This window comes from Ostrea edulis, chromosome 9, assembly GCF_947568905.1.
Source record: "Ostrea edulis chromosome 9, xbOstEdul1.1, whole genome shotgun sequence".
Lineage (NCBI taxonomy): Eukaryota > Metazoa > Mollusca > Bivalvia > Ostreida > Ostreidae > Ostrea > Ostrea edulis.
In genome coordinates, this window is record NC_079172.1 from 20,995,134 (window position 1) to 21,014,907 (window position 19,774).

The 19,774-nt window shown below is 35.3% G+C and overlaps 2 protein-coding genes across 5 annotated transcripts in view; one reads left to right on the plus strand and one right to left on the minus strand.

Moving 5' to 3' along the window:
* The window catches only part of LOC125657699 (uncharacterized), a 33,785-nt gene that overhangs the window by 6,362 nt on the left and 7,649 nt on the right, over positions 1–19,774 (minus strand). The window lies entirely within an intron of this gene.
* The window catches only part of LOC125657702 (testicular haploid expressed gene protein-like), an 18,201-nt gene continuing 104 nt past the window's right edge, over positions 1,678–19,774 (plus strand). The window contains exons 1-9 of one of the 4 annotated variants that reach the window (XM_048888440.2): positions 1,678–1,924; positions 3,498–3,542; positions 4,555–4,585; positions 14,204–14,266; positions 14,643–14,771; positions 16,718–16,852; positions 17,717–17,758; positions 18,387–18,642; positions 18,876–19,774. The exon at positions 18,876–19,774 is cut by the window's right edge and continues 104 nt beyond it. In XM_048888440.2, the coding sequence (XP_048744397.1) occupies positions 1,900–1,924; positions 3,498–3,542; positions 4,555–4,585; positions 14,204–14,266; positions 14,643–14,771; positions 16,718–16,852; positions 17,717–17,758; positions 18,387–18,642; positions 18,876–19,166 (1,017 nt within the window). In that variant the 5' untranslated portion in view covers positions 1,678–1,899 and the 3' untranslated portion in view covers positions 19,167–19,774. Of the gene's footprint in view, positions 1,925–3,497; positions 3,543–4,242; positions 4,444–4,554; positions 4,586–14,203; positions 14,267–14,642; positions 14,772–16,717; positions 16,853–17,716; positions 17,759–18,386; positions 18,643–18,875 lie in introns of those variants that run through there. The other 3 variants (XM_048888442.2, XM_048888439.2, XM_048888441.2) reach the window with 3 other exon arrangements.

Genomic DNA, 19,774 nt, shown 5'->3' on the forward strand with positions numbered 1-19,774 from the left:
TACCTTTGACTATGTGGCCTCAAAATCAATAGGAGTCATCTTCTCCTGACGATGTACCAGTGTACCAAGTTTGACGTCTGTCAAGCAAAGGGTTCTCAAGATATTGAGCGGACAGTATATTCCAATGTCCAGTTTGACCCTTGACCTTTGACTATGTGGCCTCAAAATCAAAAGGGGTCCTCTTCTACTCATAACCAACCCACATATGAAATACCATTACGATCAAGTGAATGGTTCTCAAGATATTGAGCGGACAACATGAGGTCTATCGACCGATGGACAAAAACCAATATGCCCCATAATAAAATGTCACACTAAACGTTATTGACGTCACAAATCAAGTTGAAGAAAGCATCTATATAATTTTTTTTTTTAGCTGTTTCAACTTGCTGACTGACAATGTAAGGAAATAACTTTTAGACCCCCCCCCCACCCCACTAAATCTAATTTTCATGTAAACATAAGCCATAAATGTTTATTTTCTATGTCTATTGTGCTAATCATGCAACGGCTTGTGCATATTTTCATATAACAAACAAATAGATATATTTAATGCATCTACCTATAAAATGGTTGCAATTTCTTAACGCATATTACGAACAAGAAATGATACAGAAGCCAATTTTAGATTTGCAATGGATGGGAAAGGGTGCTTGACGCGACATAATCGCGCCCTTAAAAGTAGGAGATGCGAAACGCCTACAGTTGATTCCTACATAAGTAATATTTGCTGAGTTCATTGCCGTGTCGTGTACAGCGAATACAGTCAATATCTGCCTTAACAGTCCCCGTCATCACTTTGTCCTTTTCAGAATCTGTCAGATGAATAATAGATGCATTGTTTTAATCCAGATTATCACAGCCAATCGATAATCTCCATTACACAACATTACTCATGACGTCTGTTAAATTTTTATCTTCCTTTAAACATGACGGTATCAATCATCGAATGATTGTGTAAGATATGAACCCCCATATCTGACCGAATCTACATTTGCTACGTCCAAAATTTTAAAAACTGGATTCCCACCATCTTTACCACCATTTCTAATACGCCATGCAAAATAATCAGTGGGTAGAGTTGTCTATGGTTTTAAATCTAGAAATTACTTCCAAAGGGAGAAGTGGTGGTGGGGGGGGGGGGGGTTGGGGGGGGGGGGGGGGGGGGTTCATGTCTGAGTTACGTACAGACACGCCGGTTTCCGCCAAACCATAAATTCTTGTATAGCCTTTTTCAAATTTTCTTCTAAGCCCCCCCCCCCCCCCCCATAATGTATATTTTCTAATCATGCAAGTCGAAGCTTAACTAAAATTAGTTCTTCCCTTATATATTATACAATATCCACAATACAAAATTGAAAATAATGTGCTTAAAAATATTTTTCAATCTACTTTTGACAAATACCTGATCGTTAAATATTAAGCTTTGTAAATGTGGATTTTCAAATTGACCAACAGAATGATAATTATATATTTCTATATATATGCAAATAATTTCGCGAATCTTTGCATTGTTATCCGCAGCCCTTTGATATCAACGGAAACGAGTCCAAAAGCAATTACATTCGAACATTTCTATAGATGTGGGAAAAATCAACAAAACACAACCTGAACAATATTCGTTCAAAATTTTTGAATCATTAATGATATTTCCTATCAATATTGATTTTTCTCGTTCGAGATAGTTGCATATATATACCGACAGGAAATTTTTGCAGGTAACTACGGTTTGCAATATTTCACGCACTGTTACGTCACGTGGTTGTGTCAAAGGTCGTTGCTACGCGCGCTTTCAATGGGAGAGCGTTTCACTTTCTCTTATGGAGTTTTAACACCATGTGCTAAGACCAACTTTTAAACTGTACGTAGAATAGGAAGGAAAAGTATACAATTTAAAAAATGGCAGCCGATGTTGGTCTAAAAGGTATGTTCTTTTTAGCTTTAAAAATTAATTTCATTGATAGATAAAACTTTCGTAATTTGTGGAACTCAAAAGATAGCTGTGCTTACTTCTTTTTTTTTTTTAAATACCACAATTACGTAATATTTACAATCATTCAGATGAACAGATAAGTAAATGCTTTCGTTGCTTGCAGAGATTTCTTATAAATTGAAAAACGAAATTACTTCCACACAAGAAAACAATTATATTTTGCAAAAGAAATGAAGCAGACGATTGAAAGGGCCATTTAAAAAGTTTTAACAAAGCATTGCACCTTTTAATCTCGCCTGTCTTTTAAGTAATCCTTTAAATAACTTAATATCACACATTGCTATAATACTCGACCAAACAATTGCAACCTTTCAATCGGTCAAAGAAAGCAATCCATTAATACACTTAAAACATTTCTGTTCGCAATTTAATTGGGTTTTCTCAGTCACGAGTGAAAACAATAGTCTAATGTTTAACGGTTTCTACAGACGCATGACTTCATGCATTTGAAACTGACGAGGCAAAAAATGTGTTAAATCAATGTTTTATATATCTTGTTGTGTTCTGTCAAAACGTATCGTAGATGTACATGTACATATATATAATGCTAAGTAGGATTGACACATACAATGAGAAGAAACGGACGATTTGACAGCGAATTTGTGTCGAGGTGTCGGACAATGAAAGTTTTTTTTCGATTGTAAAAGTGATCAATGGCCAAACAATGTCCACACCCGTATCTTCTTACAAGACTCTAAACAATCGTATACTCTCAAAACATGATCTATTCAATCGGGTTACCGACACTATATAGTTAACAAAAAATTAAAATACATTAAATAATTTAAACTTTAAAAAAGAAAAGATATACTCGGGTTTGTTCTTAATTTCTAGTTTGAAAATGTAAAATGTGCCCCCATATAAACACAAATAAACACACAAATCACGTATCGCTGCCCGCCAGTCTGAGAAATATTGGAACCTCGTCTTTTTCATTGTTTAAACTTCTCCGAAGTGTCAGATACACTGCCTGCCGAAACTTGGAAAACATTTCAGTATCGAAAAGTTAAACTAACCAGAATGATTAACAACCCATCAGCATCACTCCAAAATTAACTCACACGTGATAGTAATGATGAAAAATTCCCCGTGTGATTCTATAAAACCCTTATGTAATTATGTTTCACTACGTTTTTTCTATATACAGTGTTTTTTTAAAAATCCGATTTAAGAGGTGTGTGTAGGTGTGTGTGTGTGTGTGGGTGGGTGGGGTGGGGTGGGGGTGTTACCATCATAACACTGCATATTCCTTTACGGTAATTCCCATAACCTTCCCTCTATAATATACATGTATAATTAATGTTGATTGCTTATTGAGTATTCATACGTTGTACTGCTATACTGGGGATTCCGGACAAACCGCCGTCCAACTTGATTTCCTATGATAATAATAACCCGCTCCCTTCGGGTTAGCGGGGAGAAAAATACACTATACGATTTGTACTAACTGAGCCATATTTGAAAATAATGTATGTGATTATTTAATTATTTCGCGTGATTTTAGATGAACATCGTGCGCAGTTTTTACTCGCAGAGGACCAAGAGGAAGGTTTGTGACAGTGTGTGATACAACATGTAAAAGTATATCCATGGTGACGGGGATTTGTTTTCTCTATATTCTGTTCCTCTCTTGGGGGGGGGGGGGGTTGTTGTTGAGGAAAATTGCATTCAGCTGTGAGTTACATTTAAAACTAACATGCACCTCTTTTGCTATATTAGAAGTATCGCATTGTATTCAAAACACAATAGCATCTTTATAGTATGGTGTCATACATCCAGTCTGATTACCCCCCCCCCCCCCCCCCCCCCCCTCTCCTTCCACTCTCGGGTCCAGTGTAAGGGTAATCAGACTGACATATATCGAACTGGTTAATTCACGTGCTATACATACATGAAAGGGTTGAAATTCTTAATCATTTGGAATATGCTCTCTCTCTCTCTCTCTCTCTCTCTCTCTCTCTCTCTCCAACAACATGCCAATTTCTTTCTATTTTTCATCAAATTTATGTGTTTATTTCAGCGTTTACTTATATATTTCATGACTTATTTACAACACCTCATTGTGTTACATGTGCACTAAGATGGACTGCACGCTTGCTCTACATACTATTAACATTTCAAAACATTTATCCGATGTAGACTATACATTGCCCCGGATACGGTCTATAAACCTCCTAGCCCCAACTCAGCAAATTGTCTTATCGAATACTTGTCAGGCTAACACTCTGTGCGGGTCCTTTGTTTCACTATGGCTATGGTCCAAGACGTTTCTATACAATGTGCTGTACTGACTCCAAGGCACAAACACACCATTTAAACCGTTAAGTAGAAGTGTTGCACTGCAGGCAGTGGGATGCTGACCCAATGGAATAACGTGTTTCCGGTCCGGTCCGGTCTGGACCCGCCAATGAATTCCGGCTTTTATATAGGTTTTGGTGATTTGGACAGAGGTGTGGATTCGAGATTTTTTTCTTTTGCTCTCATTTTTGTGGGTGTGGTGTTGTTTTCGGCTGAATATTCGTGAAATCATACAATTTAACTTTTAATATTTTAATTTACAGGTGAATATGAACGAATTAGGCAATCTGGCAGGTAAGCAAGAATTCTTTATTTCCTTTTGTTTATTTACTTTTTGATACTTACCTATTATTGCTTACTTTTATTATCAATATTTGCATTTTTTTAAGGATTACTGTTTAAAATGGTGCCCTGGTGGAAATGATTTTTGCCTATTTTCAGTTGACAGGGTAGTCCCACAAACACTGAACATATGCACCCTAATATAAGGGCTCTTTAAAAATCAATCGTCTTTGTAGTCATCAACCAATTCATTCCATAGAACCTGGGTGACACTTAATTTAATTCTTATCCAGATATTTCTGGTACCTGCTTTATGAGACTGTAAGAATGCTTGCTCAATTTGCCAATATCTTTTATAAATTTTTCATCAGGTAATTTCCGTTCCAAAGTGGCTATTTAAAATCAGCTTGCTATTCCACTACCACCCCTTTAAAACATATCAGTGTAATGTATTAAAATTCTGTTGGATACAAAAAGCATGTTTTGTGACTAAATGTTTCATCAATAATACCCAAAATCCTTTAAAACCATGGTCTATTGTGAGCACACTGCTGATTTTTACACTTCGTCTCTCTGGGGGTAGGGGGTGGAGAGGGATGTTTCGTCTCTCTGGGGGTAGGGGGGGGTGTGGAGATGGATGTTTCGTCTCTCTGGGGGTAGGGGGTGGAGAGGGATGTTTTACATTGTGATTTTAACAGTAGAATTGAGGGAACATTGAATACTATTGGTTAAAGTTTAAACTTCAGCAATCATTAACCAGTTCTACACCTCAACAGCTGTAGGGTACAATACTGATGTTAATTGACAAGATTAATTAGATCTGTATAATGCATTATACATGATGCAGATAAGGTCATGAATTGTGTATGATGATACACTACAGGATGTAGACAAGTCAATAAATTGTATATAATGATACACTACAGGATGTAGACAAGTCAATAAATTGTATATAATGATACACTATACAATGTAGACAAGTCAATAAATTGTATACAATGATACACTACAGGATGTAGACAAGTCAATAAATTGTATATAATGATACACTATAGGATGTAGGCAAGTCAATAAATTGTATATAATGATACACTATAGGATGTAGGCAAGTCAATAAATTGTATACAATGATACACTACAGGATGTAGACAAGTCAATAAATTGTATATAATGATACACTATAGGATGTAGACAAGTCAATAAATTGTATATATGATACACTACAGGATGTAGACAAGTCAATAAATTGTATATAATGATACACTATAGGATGTAGGCAAGTCAATAAATTGTATATATGATACACTACAGGATGTAGACAAGTCAATAAATTGTATATAATGATACACTATAGGATGTAGACAAGTCAATAAATTGTATACAATGATACACTATAGGATGTAGACAAGTCAATAAATTGTATACAATGATACACTACAGGATGTAGGCAAGTCAATAAATTGTATATAATGATACACTATAGGATGTAGGCAAGTCAATAAATTGTATATAATGATACACTATAGGATGTAGGCAAGTCAATAAATTGTATATAATGATACACTATAGGATGTAGACAAGTCAATAAATTGTATATAATGATACTCTATAGGATGTAGACAAGTCAATAAATTGTATATAATGATACTCTATAGGATGTAGACAAGTCAATAAATTGTATATAATGATACACTATAGGATGTAGACAAGTCAATAAATTGTATATAATGATACACTATAGGATGTAGACAAGTCAATAAATTGTATACAATGATATTACACTATAGGATGTAGACAAGTCAATAAATTGTATATAATGATACACCATTAAATATGTATACATCATGGAAACATTGGACTAACTCAAGTGATATTCAGCTGCATGGTCAGAAAACACACAGCTGGTCAATCATCTTGTATCAGCCCTTTTGGATCCCATATTAACCAGCTTTTGGATCCCAAATTTACCTGGTTTAGGACCCCAGATCTACTTAGTTTTGGACCCCATATTTACCCGGTTTCGTATTTACCTGGTTTTGGATCTCATATTTACCATTCAATTGGTTAAAAAAAAATTCTGACACAATATTTTTCTACCATTAATTAGACTATTGTATATACTTGTCAGGGTTATATCAGGTGGCAAAAGATAATAGTCTATATAGCCAGCTGAAATAATGAATGACCTTAGTGTCAACAAGTTCCCCATTCCTATCACACTCCTGACCAATTAGCTGGTCATATCATCACAGCTGGACTTACAAGAAATGACCTACTGAGAGAATTGATAGATGCCTTAGACTGACACTGGCTTTCACCACAATAAATTCAATTCTAAATGGCCAGGTTATTTCTCTTCTCTTCAGTACATTCAAACTTTAAAGTATAATCAATTTAATACTTTTTTCATTTATGAGTTAATCTCATGCATAGGAACGAACAGGTAGCTGCATGTATAACCCCCAGCACTGGCTATGACAACAGTTGATATTACCTGTAGTTTGTATTTAGTGTGAGAGAATTCAGATTAATTAGATTCTTCCAAATCTATGCATGGGAACAATTCCCATTAGGCCTGATTGATTCATACTTTAATTCTGTTGCACACACCAATGTTCTGCAAGTAGGACGTATAAATCAAAAATATGCCTTATCTGTCATATTCAATCAATGGTGTCAATCTATTTAATATGTCAGACACAACCCCCCTTAGTATTATTTAAGAAATTCAATCAAATATAAAATGTGTAATGCACCTACGAATATGATCAATTTTTTTTTAAAGATTTAAATACTGTAAGCTATTTAATTAAAACAATGCTATAAAATCAAGATTAGATCTATGAAATGTAGTTTATCAACACAGTAGCAAAATTCTGAATAGTTGTATTTGTTACATGCGAGTCGGGACAACTTTCAGTGTATAGTATATGTATTTCAAATCACACTTATAAATGCCATCATTGATCTATAATCTAATATCATGTTGGAAAACTGTTTCCTGCACCGATCGTGTTGATACCAGGAGCACTGAAATCAGTCAATATGGCAGTTTTCTGTTTGTTTAAAGATGTCAATAATTTGCATCTATAGTGCACAAATTGAAGACAGCAAGTGTTTGTTAAAATTGTCAGCAAAGTACGTGTAAACATTTCAAACTTGTCCTTCAAGTTGTTTAATTTCACTCTCCCTTCCCATAAAACACCCTGTCTAATGACTGTACAGTTTCGTACTTATATTCGGCTCTGAAAGAGGATTGTTTTGGATTGTAAGGCTTTGTAACTACATGTTTACACTGGATTTAGTTGTACACACATTGCATGGGAAATTTGCTTCCAGTAGCATGGATTTTTTCACAATATCTACATTTACATGTACGTTCAAGTTCTCCATAATTCTCTTTGAGATTGAAATATAAATTCCCTTTGAATACACATTTTACTGTTAGAATAAAATTGTTGTAGTTGTTGAAGAGGTCATCAATATCCATGGACTTGACATATTGTATATGATCAGTTTTGTTGTAGCGACTCAAGTGTGACCTCTTAATTGTTATGTATAATGCCCCCCTTAATTAGTTTACCTAAAAATGAAATGAGTGGTCAAATGTCCACAACTCATTCTATCCAACAATCGATATATTCAAAATCATAATTGTTGTCACATGGACTGTTGCTTTTCTTGACCTTTGACCAACTGACTGCAAAATGTGTAGCTATCTTCCTCTCACCATTAGGCTCATAAACCAAATATGACGACTTTGTCTTTAAAACTAATCATTACAAGATATTGTGTCACATAAATATTTGATTGACAAATGGATGGAGAGAAGAATAGAAATAGTGATTTATTTAAGGTACCCACGAGTTTCCATTACCTCCAATGAATGATATCTGTATGTTTAACACATTTAAGGATTTATATTGCTTACAGGAAATAAAGAGATTTAGAGTAGATCAAACTAAAGCATTTACAACTAAATACACTGTTTGTCTGTCCACCTTAAGGTACAAAGCCTTTCAATCCTTTCTCAGAGCAAAATTCAAAAATGATTTTATTCTTTTGTTTCATTTTAAACATTAGAAATGATTTTTCATTCTCGAAATGGCTTTAGATAAAAAACCGAATTGTCTGTACCATTTACTTTCAAATGTGCTAAAAGGTTTCCATTTAAACAAAAATACACAATATAATGCCCAGACATTATTTAAATTACATTAATAAACTAACTGCCAATTTTAAAAACCCCTTAGTGAATAATTCCTACATTAATGTAATAACTGCATGGGTCTTTAGTGGTATTGACCATCTGGAGACCTGTCAGTCATGCAGCCTAGGTTTCCAATACTCAGATAAAACACGACACCCCATTGACACAGTTACAGTATTCTGAATTCAACTTTTGGCGATCATGGCCTCTTTGGACTTGCTTGTGAATCCTGATTTTTCTCAGTCCGATAGTTATTACCAACAGGATTTAATTGTTGGGTGAGTTACTCAATCTTGCAGGTATTTAAAATTAATTTTCATCCATATATTATTATGCATTTGTACAACATGTAGAAGAGCAGAAATTTTAAACCATTTGGTAAATCTGTCGTGATCTAACTGCAGACTCAGCATTTTAAGGGAACGGAGCTAAGCTATGTTGTCTACATGTTAAGATCTTGTTTCCAAATTAAAATGCACTACTTCTTACTAACGATTCGTCCACTACATACTGCCTGAGTATTTTCAGTATCAGTACTATCCACACCAGGCTTGTCACACTTGTACATATAGAGATGCAGCATCAGTACCGCTGCTACTGTATTCACAGCTAATATCACCTTCTGTGTTATGGACATGAGTCAAGAATGACTCTACTCTTGAGAACTATTTTTGCAGTCCTGGTAAATACTCCCACGAGCATATTGAACAAGATTTGATAATGGGGTGAGTAAAGCCTCAATGTTGTAACCACGGAAACCTCTCATTAACCCATTCTCAGAATACACAATGGTCACAGTACCTGAACTGTTATAAAATTCACCATATTCTTTTTTTTAAGAATACGATTTTGGATTATTTTCAAAACAGTGTATTGAAACCATATTTGATCTAAATCTAAACAAGAGTACCGCAAACGGTACATAATACGCCCGTGAAATGATTACATAGGGTGTTTTTCTTTTGCTATAATTTGTATAACTTTGCTTCAGGTAGTATCAGCCATCATGAGGCTGTGACAAACTTTCATATGAACAAAGGGTCTTAGCTTAAAAATCGAGATTTCCTCAAAATGGACCAAGTTCAACAATCTTTTTTTTTCAAAAATTGTAGAAAATCAAAATCCTTCCCCAGATGCACATCTTCAATACCCATACAAACACTCCACAAAATAAGATGGTCCTCACTTGAAAACTGTGGGAGGAGTTGGGCAGACAAATTATGTACCCTCCATAGAATATTAATTTTCAAATAGACTAAGTTAAACAACCTGTAATTTTCTCAAAAATTGTAGAAAATCAAAATCCATCCCACATGCACATCTTCAGTACCTATACAAATACTCCACAAAATAAGAAGGTCCTCACTTGAAAACTGTGGGAGGAGTTGAGCAGACAAATTATGTACCCTCCATAGAATATTAATTTCCAAATAGACTAAGTTCAACAACCTGTAATTTTCTCAAAAATTGTAGAAAATTAAAATCCATCCCACATGCACATCTTCAATACGCATACAAACACTCCACAAAATAAGAAGGTCCTCACTTGAAAACTGTGGGAGGAGTAGGGCGGACAAATTATGTACCCTCCATATAATAATTATTTCCAAATAAAAGGGCAAAACTCCTGGAAAAAAGGTAGAAATGGATCAAAATTGCAGTATGATCTAAAGTGACCCACAAAGAAGCTACACAGCAAGTTTCAGCATGATATGTGAAAGGGAAATGAAATTATAAAGAGAAAACCCCGAACGGACGGACGGATGGAACGACAGATGGACGGACGTACAGACATCGCTGTATCATAATACGTCCCGTCTAAAGACGGGCGTATAAAAACTTATTAGTTATTATACCCCCCGCAACAAGTTGTGGGGGGGTATACTGAAATCGGGTTGTCCGTCTGTCTGTCCATCCATCCGTCTGTAGACGCAATGGTTTCCGGGCTCTAAAGCATTATCCTTTCCACCTACCGTCACCATATCATATATATGGACTACCCATGGGATAAAGATGTTCCCTATCGATTTTGGGGTCAAAAGGTCAAAGGTCAAGCGCACTGGACATCGAAGTAGCAATATGGTTTCCGGGCTCTAAAGCGTTATCCTTTCCACCTACAGTCACCATATCATACATATGGACTACCCATGGGATGAAGATGTTCCCTATCGATTTTGGGGTCAAAAGGTCAAAGGTCACGTGCACTGGACATCAAAGTAGCAATATGGTTTCCATTTAAATTCTTTAACGGCTTTTTTCATCGCATGGAGATGCTGTGTTCCTAGATACCTTTTGGATCATAATACTGAAGTTTTACCTATTACCAACACCCTTTGGGAGATTGGGGTAAGCGGGGGGTATTCTTAGTGAGCATTGCTCACAGTACCTCTTGTTTTACTTAAGTTTCTACTCATAGTTTTACAATAACTTAGTCTTCAACTTGCCATTGAAGAAGATAATTAAATTGAAAGCAAACAATAGTATTAGTTAACCCATTTCTATTTATATTCTTTTACATTTACGAAACTGTTTGAATTTTAAAACTCAAGCATCCTTTAACTAAGTTTAATATGAGAACTTTTTTGTGTGAAGTTTCATCACTAAGGTTCAGGAATTACATGAGATAGCATTTCTTGCATGTGACCCAGTCACCTTGACCTTCAAAACAATAAATGTCATCCATACATCATGGGGAGTTCCATAGCTATTAAAGATCGACCCATATAAAATTTGACATATCACTTAGAAATCATTTCTTAAAAATATTTCTTACCATATATGACCCAATAACCTTTTGACCTAAAAAAAAAAACCACCAATAGGTCATCCTTTACTCATAAAGACTCTTCATGTAAATTTTCATATCTGGACCCAGTCTAGAAATCGAGTCTGGAAATAAAATCATCCATTACCAAAAGTGATCCACAGACCATGACCTTCTGACCTAAAAAACCAACAAAAAAAACCAACCCCAAAAAACCAATGCCATCCTGTCATCATAGGGACAAGTCTAAACTGTTTGATATATCATTCAGAATCCAAACTACTTCTTACGAGTACGTGGCCTTCACCTTCTAACCTAAAATAACAGGGGTCAATCTTACATTTAACCCTTAATGTGAAGTGTCATTGCACTAAGGCTCAACCGCCACTGGGACTTTATCTAGAATCCAAACCATTTCTTAAACTCTGTAACTCTGTGCTCTTTGCACATGAAGCTTCATTGGTGAAACACAAATACATATCATCCTGAGACCAAGGTGTTACAGACAATTCAACTCACCGAGGACAAAAAAATGGTAACAATAAACTATAGAAATTAGTAAAATTTCATGTAAATCTAATCAGCAAAAGTTTCCAATGAAAGAAGTTAAATTTCTAACTGTTCAGGTACTGTTTTCCATTTTCTGTATGTTCTACTTTTCATAACTGCATGTAGAAATGGGGGTATCTGTCATCACCACTTCCTCTACTAGAGAATTCTACTCTATACAGGACCGGGTACTGTCAGGGGCCCCTATATCCCCATGTTCACAATCAGCATTAACATATATACACATATGAAATACTAAGTTTACAAGTCCCCACTATCCATTCTATATTTTTTTTGCTGAGCAAGAGTTTGTATATAGAAAAGTCATTCTAATTTCATGTGGAGGTTTTTCAAGCCAACATTTCAACATGTTGATATATTTTTACACTACTGCACTCCATAACATAATAACTTTCAAGCACTTAACTCTTAGACTAGAAATTTTCTGGTAAAAAGATGTTCCTACAAAAGGAACTCAATGTGTAGCATTATGTACCCTCTCTACTGAAGTCTGATATAATGTACAAAACTATCATCAAGAATTCAAAAATTGTATGCAAAGTCATGAGAATAATTGAGAGAGACATAGAAATTATTTACATGTATTGATTGATTCCTGAGAAATCTTCCATTCAAAATTTTCAATCTCACCAATGCATATGTAATGTTAGTCGAGTCTGCTGTTGCATATTTTTAACGTAGACACTGTATTATAATATTCTCATGATTCAGCAGGGAAAACAACATCAAGTGTTCATCATAAATTTCTCAAGAAGTATCATTAAAGTATAAAAATATTAAAGATTAGGGGTTTTCTTTCATGAAAGATAATACAAATGAAAACCAACGCCTTTTTTATGTACTTACTGTGTACATTTCATTAGATCTGCCATGAATTTACCCTCAAAAACAAATAGCAAAAGGTATTTATGATCTCTAGTTGTGCGACCTTTTGTAAAATGTTGCAGGTTCATTGGAACAGTGATGTCTTCCATTGTGAATCTTTTTATCAGTACAATCAAGAGATTTATCACATCTGTGCAGTGCATATTAAGGTTTATGAAAAGTTGAGCATTTTGATATTGTTTCACTACTGACAAATCTTGATAAATCTGTTCTTTGTAATATTTTCTTTTCATCCTGTAGACATCCTGATAACAGGCTTGGGAGTGAGGGTCTGTCTGCATTCTGGGATCGTTAATTTACTGATACAGTATAACTCAGACTATAAATGGTTCTGTAATATAAAGACAAAGGTCAAAACACCGGGACAACAGACCACAAACACAATCATCAGGGTCTCACTTTTTAATTACTGGAAGTTCAGTCAATTTTTTCTTGCCTGAATTAAAGTTGTCTCTGTGGTTTGACTGCTTGGAAATAACACTTTACACTATTATTACAAAATCACAGTCTCACTGCAGTAGAAATAAAGAGCATAAAGCTAAATGTCTGATGCAATGAGAAAACAAGAGGAAAGAGAGAAGAGAGAGAAAGGAAGAGGAAAAAGGAGAGAGAGAAAGTAAAGAGAAAGGAAAAAGTAGAAGAGAAAGAGAGAGGAGAAAGAGACAGGAAGAGGAGAAAGGATATAGAAAAAGAAGAAAAATAAGAGAGAAAGAGAAAGGAGAAAGAAAGAAAAGAGAGAGAGAAAAGATATGAGGGAAAGCAAAAGGAGGAAGAGAAGAGGAGTAAGAGAAAGAAAGATAGGAAAAAGAGGAGAGAAAGAATGAGAGAGAGAGAAAGGAGAGAAGGAGAAGGAAAAGAGTGAGAAAGGGAAATGAGAAAGAGAAGAGAGGGGGAGAGAAAGAGAAGAGATAGAGGGAGAGGAAAGGATGAGTAGTGAGAGTGAGAAAGATAGAAAGAGAAGGATAAAGAGGAGAGAAAAAAGGAGAGAAAGAGAAGAGAGCAAGAGAGAGAAAGAGGAAAAAGAAAGAAGAGAGAGGAGAAAGAGAGAGAACAGAGAGAGAGAGAGATGATATGACTGTTATTGTTTGAGGAAGACATAACATAGTGTATCTTATCATTTTCAACATTTATCTCACACTTTGTAATTTGTTGATTATATGATCATTTATAAATTATGAACACCATTATTAAATCATTTCAGGGAAAGGTTATTGGAACTCTCTCGTCCCAAAGATATAAAAGTAGGATATTTTACAAATGTCGGGTGAGTATCAAAGTTTTAACTGATATCGCATTTGCTATATATCAAAGAGTACAACATGTGTGGAAAATGATTTAATGACCCAACCCTTACAGGGTTCATCCCTCATGGCAACACATTTACTTTAGAAATTCAAAGAAATGGATACACAGAAAATATTCATGTAGAAATTTCTTCAGCATCTTTTTAGTGTAATTACCATCAAAGGCAAATTTCATGTTTACAGTACGGAACTCTTTACGTTACAGTGTTTCAAGGGACTTAATACACTTACGATTTAATGTCTGTACTAGGAAGATCAGATTTCACAAAAAAGACGGACTGTCAGATTGGTACTTTGCTACTTTGATCTTTACTTGATGTTTCACTTCAATTTCAGTCCTAATGTTATGTGGGGCACTCAGGAGATGCTATGGCCCATCAATCCCAATATCCAAAAGGCCAGTGACCGAGTAGAACAGCTAGCTACGCCCAAAAAGGACTTCTCTACTGGGGACTCCAAGGGAAGGTATGTATGATGGATTGATTTTATATTCTTTAACGTCTCACTCAAGAATTTTTCACTCATGGAGACGTCACCATTGCCGGTGAAGGGCTGCAAAATTTAGGCCTATGCTCGGCGCTTACGGTCATTGCGTAAGGGGATCTTTATCATGCCACACCTGCTGTGACACGGGACCTCGGTTTTTGCAGTCTCATCCAACGGACTGCCCCATTTAGTCACCTCTTACGACAAGCAAGGGGTACTGAGGACCTAGCTATTCTAACCCAGATTCCCACAAGATGGAAGGTATGTAAATCAGCTGGCAAGGTGTCAGTTTACTACCATGAATGAGGAAACACCCTCCTTTCCCTACTCAAGATACGAAACGGAGCCTTGAAGAACAACTGGCTCCATGATGATAAACTGAGAATACACTTAAGTCAAATTTTCAAATTAATCTAATCAATACAGAATCTAAATCTAGGATCTAGAGAGGGCACACATATCATATGTTCAAAAGGGCACTTTTCGTTGCGGCAAGACAATTTCAGGGCACTTTCATTGTATCATACTATGATAGTAATAGAATAATCATTTAGCCTCTTTAAAAGTAAATATTTGCTGCCTTGATTTTTAACTTTTCAATCAACCTTGTGAAATAAAGAACAATTCTTTATATTAACAAATATTTTTTAAAAATTTATAGAGAAAAAAAGGACATGGTGCAATTAAAAAAGGCATGGTGCGGCACCATGCTAGTTTGCTTTAGATTTAACACTATTAAGACAGTCAATAAAATTTATCTCTAGATTACATTTTAAATATGAATCAAAATGTTAGTACAGTGTACTAAGGAATATGTAATTTTAACAATCCAAAAATATATAAACAGAATCTTATTTCTGATTTTTATTCTCAGTTTACGCTCAAAGAGCCTGATCGATATACAAAATGTAAGAGGAATATAGATAACTTCCATACACGACATTAACTTGAATTTTTGCAATAATTAAGTCTATAGAAAAAGAAATAATGCTGGTTTAGATGAATAAGAAAAGGCTTTCAGTCCAGCAAGATAAAAATTTATGATAAAAAACGCAAACATAATAAAACCGGACTGCACCCAGAAACATACATAAATAATAAGCCATTACTTGAATGCTACCATCAATAATTTTAAAATCCTGGGAAGGTGTATGAAAGACTTGCGTTAGGAATAAAAATCTGTCTCGTGTCACTTGTAAGTCTCTTAATAACATGGATTAAATGACCAAACTAACTCCTGTTAATCCCGATATCCCTGGTCTTTCTGTGCACTAGTTAGAGTGCTGTTAGCAACAATGGCTGGCAGTCCTTCACGACACCTTATGTCAATTCAAAATGGAGTTTGATAATTAGATATGATAGACAGTGAGGTGATGAAACAATGAGTCCCTTGGATGAAGCCCAGGATGAGGAAAGCCAGTCCCTGTTTGAGAGATATCAAGATGTGTTGGATAATCCTACCTCAGGGGTGACTAAATATTATAAGCTTAAGAAAGCCTACGAGTTTATCTACACTAAAAAAAATCCCGCATTTTCTAGAGGAATACATTATCTTCAAAAGTAAGTAATTTTACAATTTGTGTTCCTTCAGGTGAGAAGTTTTAAAAGAACGGGGTGGCAGGAGGATGTAATCGGTGGAATTTGTTGCATGTTCTGAAGTTAAAAATTTGAAAATTCTAAGACATTGATCATTTAGTATAATTGAATCAGAATTAACCAGCACCATTCCTTATTTCATCTTCTACATGTATTGTATCACATGATGTTAACTACATAGAATGCTCTCTTAATGTTGGAATGATAGAAATGTCCTCAAATTTGAAATGAGATCTTACATTTCTAATTTAATCAGTTTGAGACACAGTTTAACTTAGATTAATTCTACTATAAAAGAAAAATCTGATGGAGGATTTTTCGTATTTCAGGCCCCTGTTCTACTACAGCTGTGGAAGGCCTTCACAAATATGGGAGGCACCTCCTAAAAATATGCCAGATGCCTCAGGGCGTGTACAGCAACTAGCAAGCTTTAAAGCAGCCCATCCCGACTACAAAGAGGACAGGTAAGCTACAGTTCAGTCAAGAATTTACACAATGAAAATGCTTCCAGAACACGTAAATTGCTCTTTAGTCTCCAAGAGTAACCATAATATTAGCGGGATCGAAAGTACAGAGTATATCGTGTAAATTATTAATTCTGAGCAAGGTGTAATATCTGGAATTAAGCAGGTGCTCATTAACCACTTATTTACCTTACATGTAACCCACATAAACACGGTAGAGTTCAAAGGGGGTTTATAGAACAATGAAGTGAAATATGGTGAATGTAACAAATGAGACAATGTCTAGATATCAAGAATAGGTACATTTTGTGAAGATGTTTTAAACAATAAGGGCAATATCTAGATTTTGTGATATCTGTCTAATGAACAGTGACATTCAAGACATTTTGTTATATGTATTGTGATCGCTCACACCTGTCCATCATCATATGCCAATTTCATTCCGATAATCAGAAGAATTTTAAACATCATGATAGCAGGATATGGTTACCTAAGATCTTATTACAATTCCCAGTGCTTGCTCTTTAACTGCAAGAAGATCTACAAGTCCATTTTTATGTCTATTTAGTTTCTTATCAATTCAGATTGCTAGGTTCTCTTCCACCATTTATAACTTCCGTTCACACATTACGTGACCTACTTTCATTATAAGCCACTCCTACCCGTTTTCAAGGACCTGTCTTATTTGAATTCAAGATATCATTGATTGAACTAAATCTGACCCAACATTTGTTTTTGGTTTAAATCTTGGTAGCATTCACTTTGATATCCTACACACCCACAGAAGCCTGTCTTTTTCCTAGTGGGTTATTTCTGTCAGAAATTTAAATTTATCAGTGACAACTCGTGATTTTCTCCCTACAGGGATATCCTTGGACCAGAAGCAATTCTGAAACTATTCCCAAAGTTTGTATCTTTGGAACATAATTTTGTCTTTACGAATTTAACACTAATGCTTTTACCTGATTATTAATATTGTACATCTCTGTTTCGTGGCTTTTAAAAAATATCTTCTCTCCAGCTCCTCCACAGAATATTTTTGCAGCAATACAAGTAAAAATGCTTTCAGGGCTATGAAAGCATTCAATGAAAAAGTGTTGAAATTCACTTTCAGTTAAAGGCAGTACCTGGTAATTGCCTTATCAGAGGCATTATAAATTCACTTTCAGTTAAAGGCAGTAGCTGGTAATTGCCTTATCTGAGGCATTATGTTATACACTGTGTTAAAAAAAAATATATTTACCTCCACCTTTGTATAGTTCCTTTCATTTTTGATTTTTCAATTTTTTTTCATTACTCAAACAATACTCTGTCATATTCATCTCCCCTCCCTTTTATCTGATTTTTTTGCAAACATAACCACATAGAATAGATGTCTTAATGCATTGACATAATCCAATGATGTCCACTTTCTGAGTTCAACCTTGTGTGTTCATTTCAAACTAACAGACTGTTAACATTTCAGCTTCAACCAAATTACTTTACCTCTTTTCAAACATAACACACTCTTAAACTTATTTACTGATCCTTGCAGAAGCCAGTTTTTCTATAGCTGTGGCAGAAACAGTCCAATATGGTGTGTGACAAAAGGGGCCAAATCGGCAGAGGATCGGCCCCGTACTAATCAGCTTGCTGCTCACAAAAACCCTGTCCGAGAGTTCCAGCCTGCCCGACAAATAGAAACCATTATTCCTGGCCCCGCCCTCAGTGCTTCTGCCTCAGAGCGACTACAATCACTGGCAGCACCAAAGAACCGCCCCGAGGGCCCCTTCAGACACCCTCAATGGCCTGTATGAAGCTGCTTGTGTTATCTGTACTGATACTTCCTACTGACAGTGTCACCAAATTTAAATATTTGTAGCTACTTGAACTAAAATGAATATCATCTATATTTCAATATCAGAACTGAACAGCAAACAATTCTATACAATAGTGTGTACATGGATCTACATCTTTCTCTTCTTGATCTTAACATATGTTCACAGATGAAGCTCTCAGATCTAATTTTTTTGATTTCCAATAGGTCACCCCAGCTGCTAAGAATGCTAGCGCAAAGGCAAGGAGTGTGGAACTAGCCAGACCCAAAGGAACAACCGATGGGTATATATTACCGAAGGACGAGGTGTGGCCGATTTCACGAGCAGCCAAACGAGCCAGCGCAACAGGACGAGTCAGCGAATTGGCAAAGCCATTGGTTCGAGCGTCAATGGACCACGTGCAATTTAATCCTGATGCATTCCTCGTTAAAGAAACTGCCCTCAAAGGAGTGATTCCCAAAAGGGTCTTTGACTTGGCCAACCCTCTTTCTAGATAAATTTGGGATTATTTAATAAATTATAGAAAATTTACCAAACAGTATTACAAAGGATTCCATTTGTTGAGTTTAGTGTCAACTATTGTAAATAAGTCGATTAATAAATAGGAGTGGAAAACAAACTTAAGAACAGTTATATGTGAAATATGAAAAGTATCTGTTGAAGCAATCATAAAAAATACAAAAAATCTACCAGCTCAAGAAATTTATAATGACAAGGGATTTGGGTGTATGTGTATCATGTTTATACCTGATTTGCTTGATTTTAACAGTATTTATGCATGATTAATGTTAATATCAATAATTTTGTACCTACTTACCGGAAAAGTATTTTCAAATCTTGATCATGAGTGTTATTCCATTTATCCAGACCGCTGTGTATTGTGTTCAATGTATTATTGTCTACCGAGGTTCTTTTCCTTTCTTTCTTTCTACTGAGTGTGTGTGTGTGTTTTTATATACACACACACACTACGTTTACATGTACGTTTGCACCTGGTACTATTAAGCTTAAATCTTTTTTTGTAACTGTATATAGATTTTGCCTTTTATTTTTGGCAATCCAAAACTTTTTCTGTTTTTCCAGTTATGGCCAGAAGTGATAATAT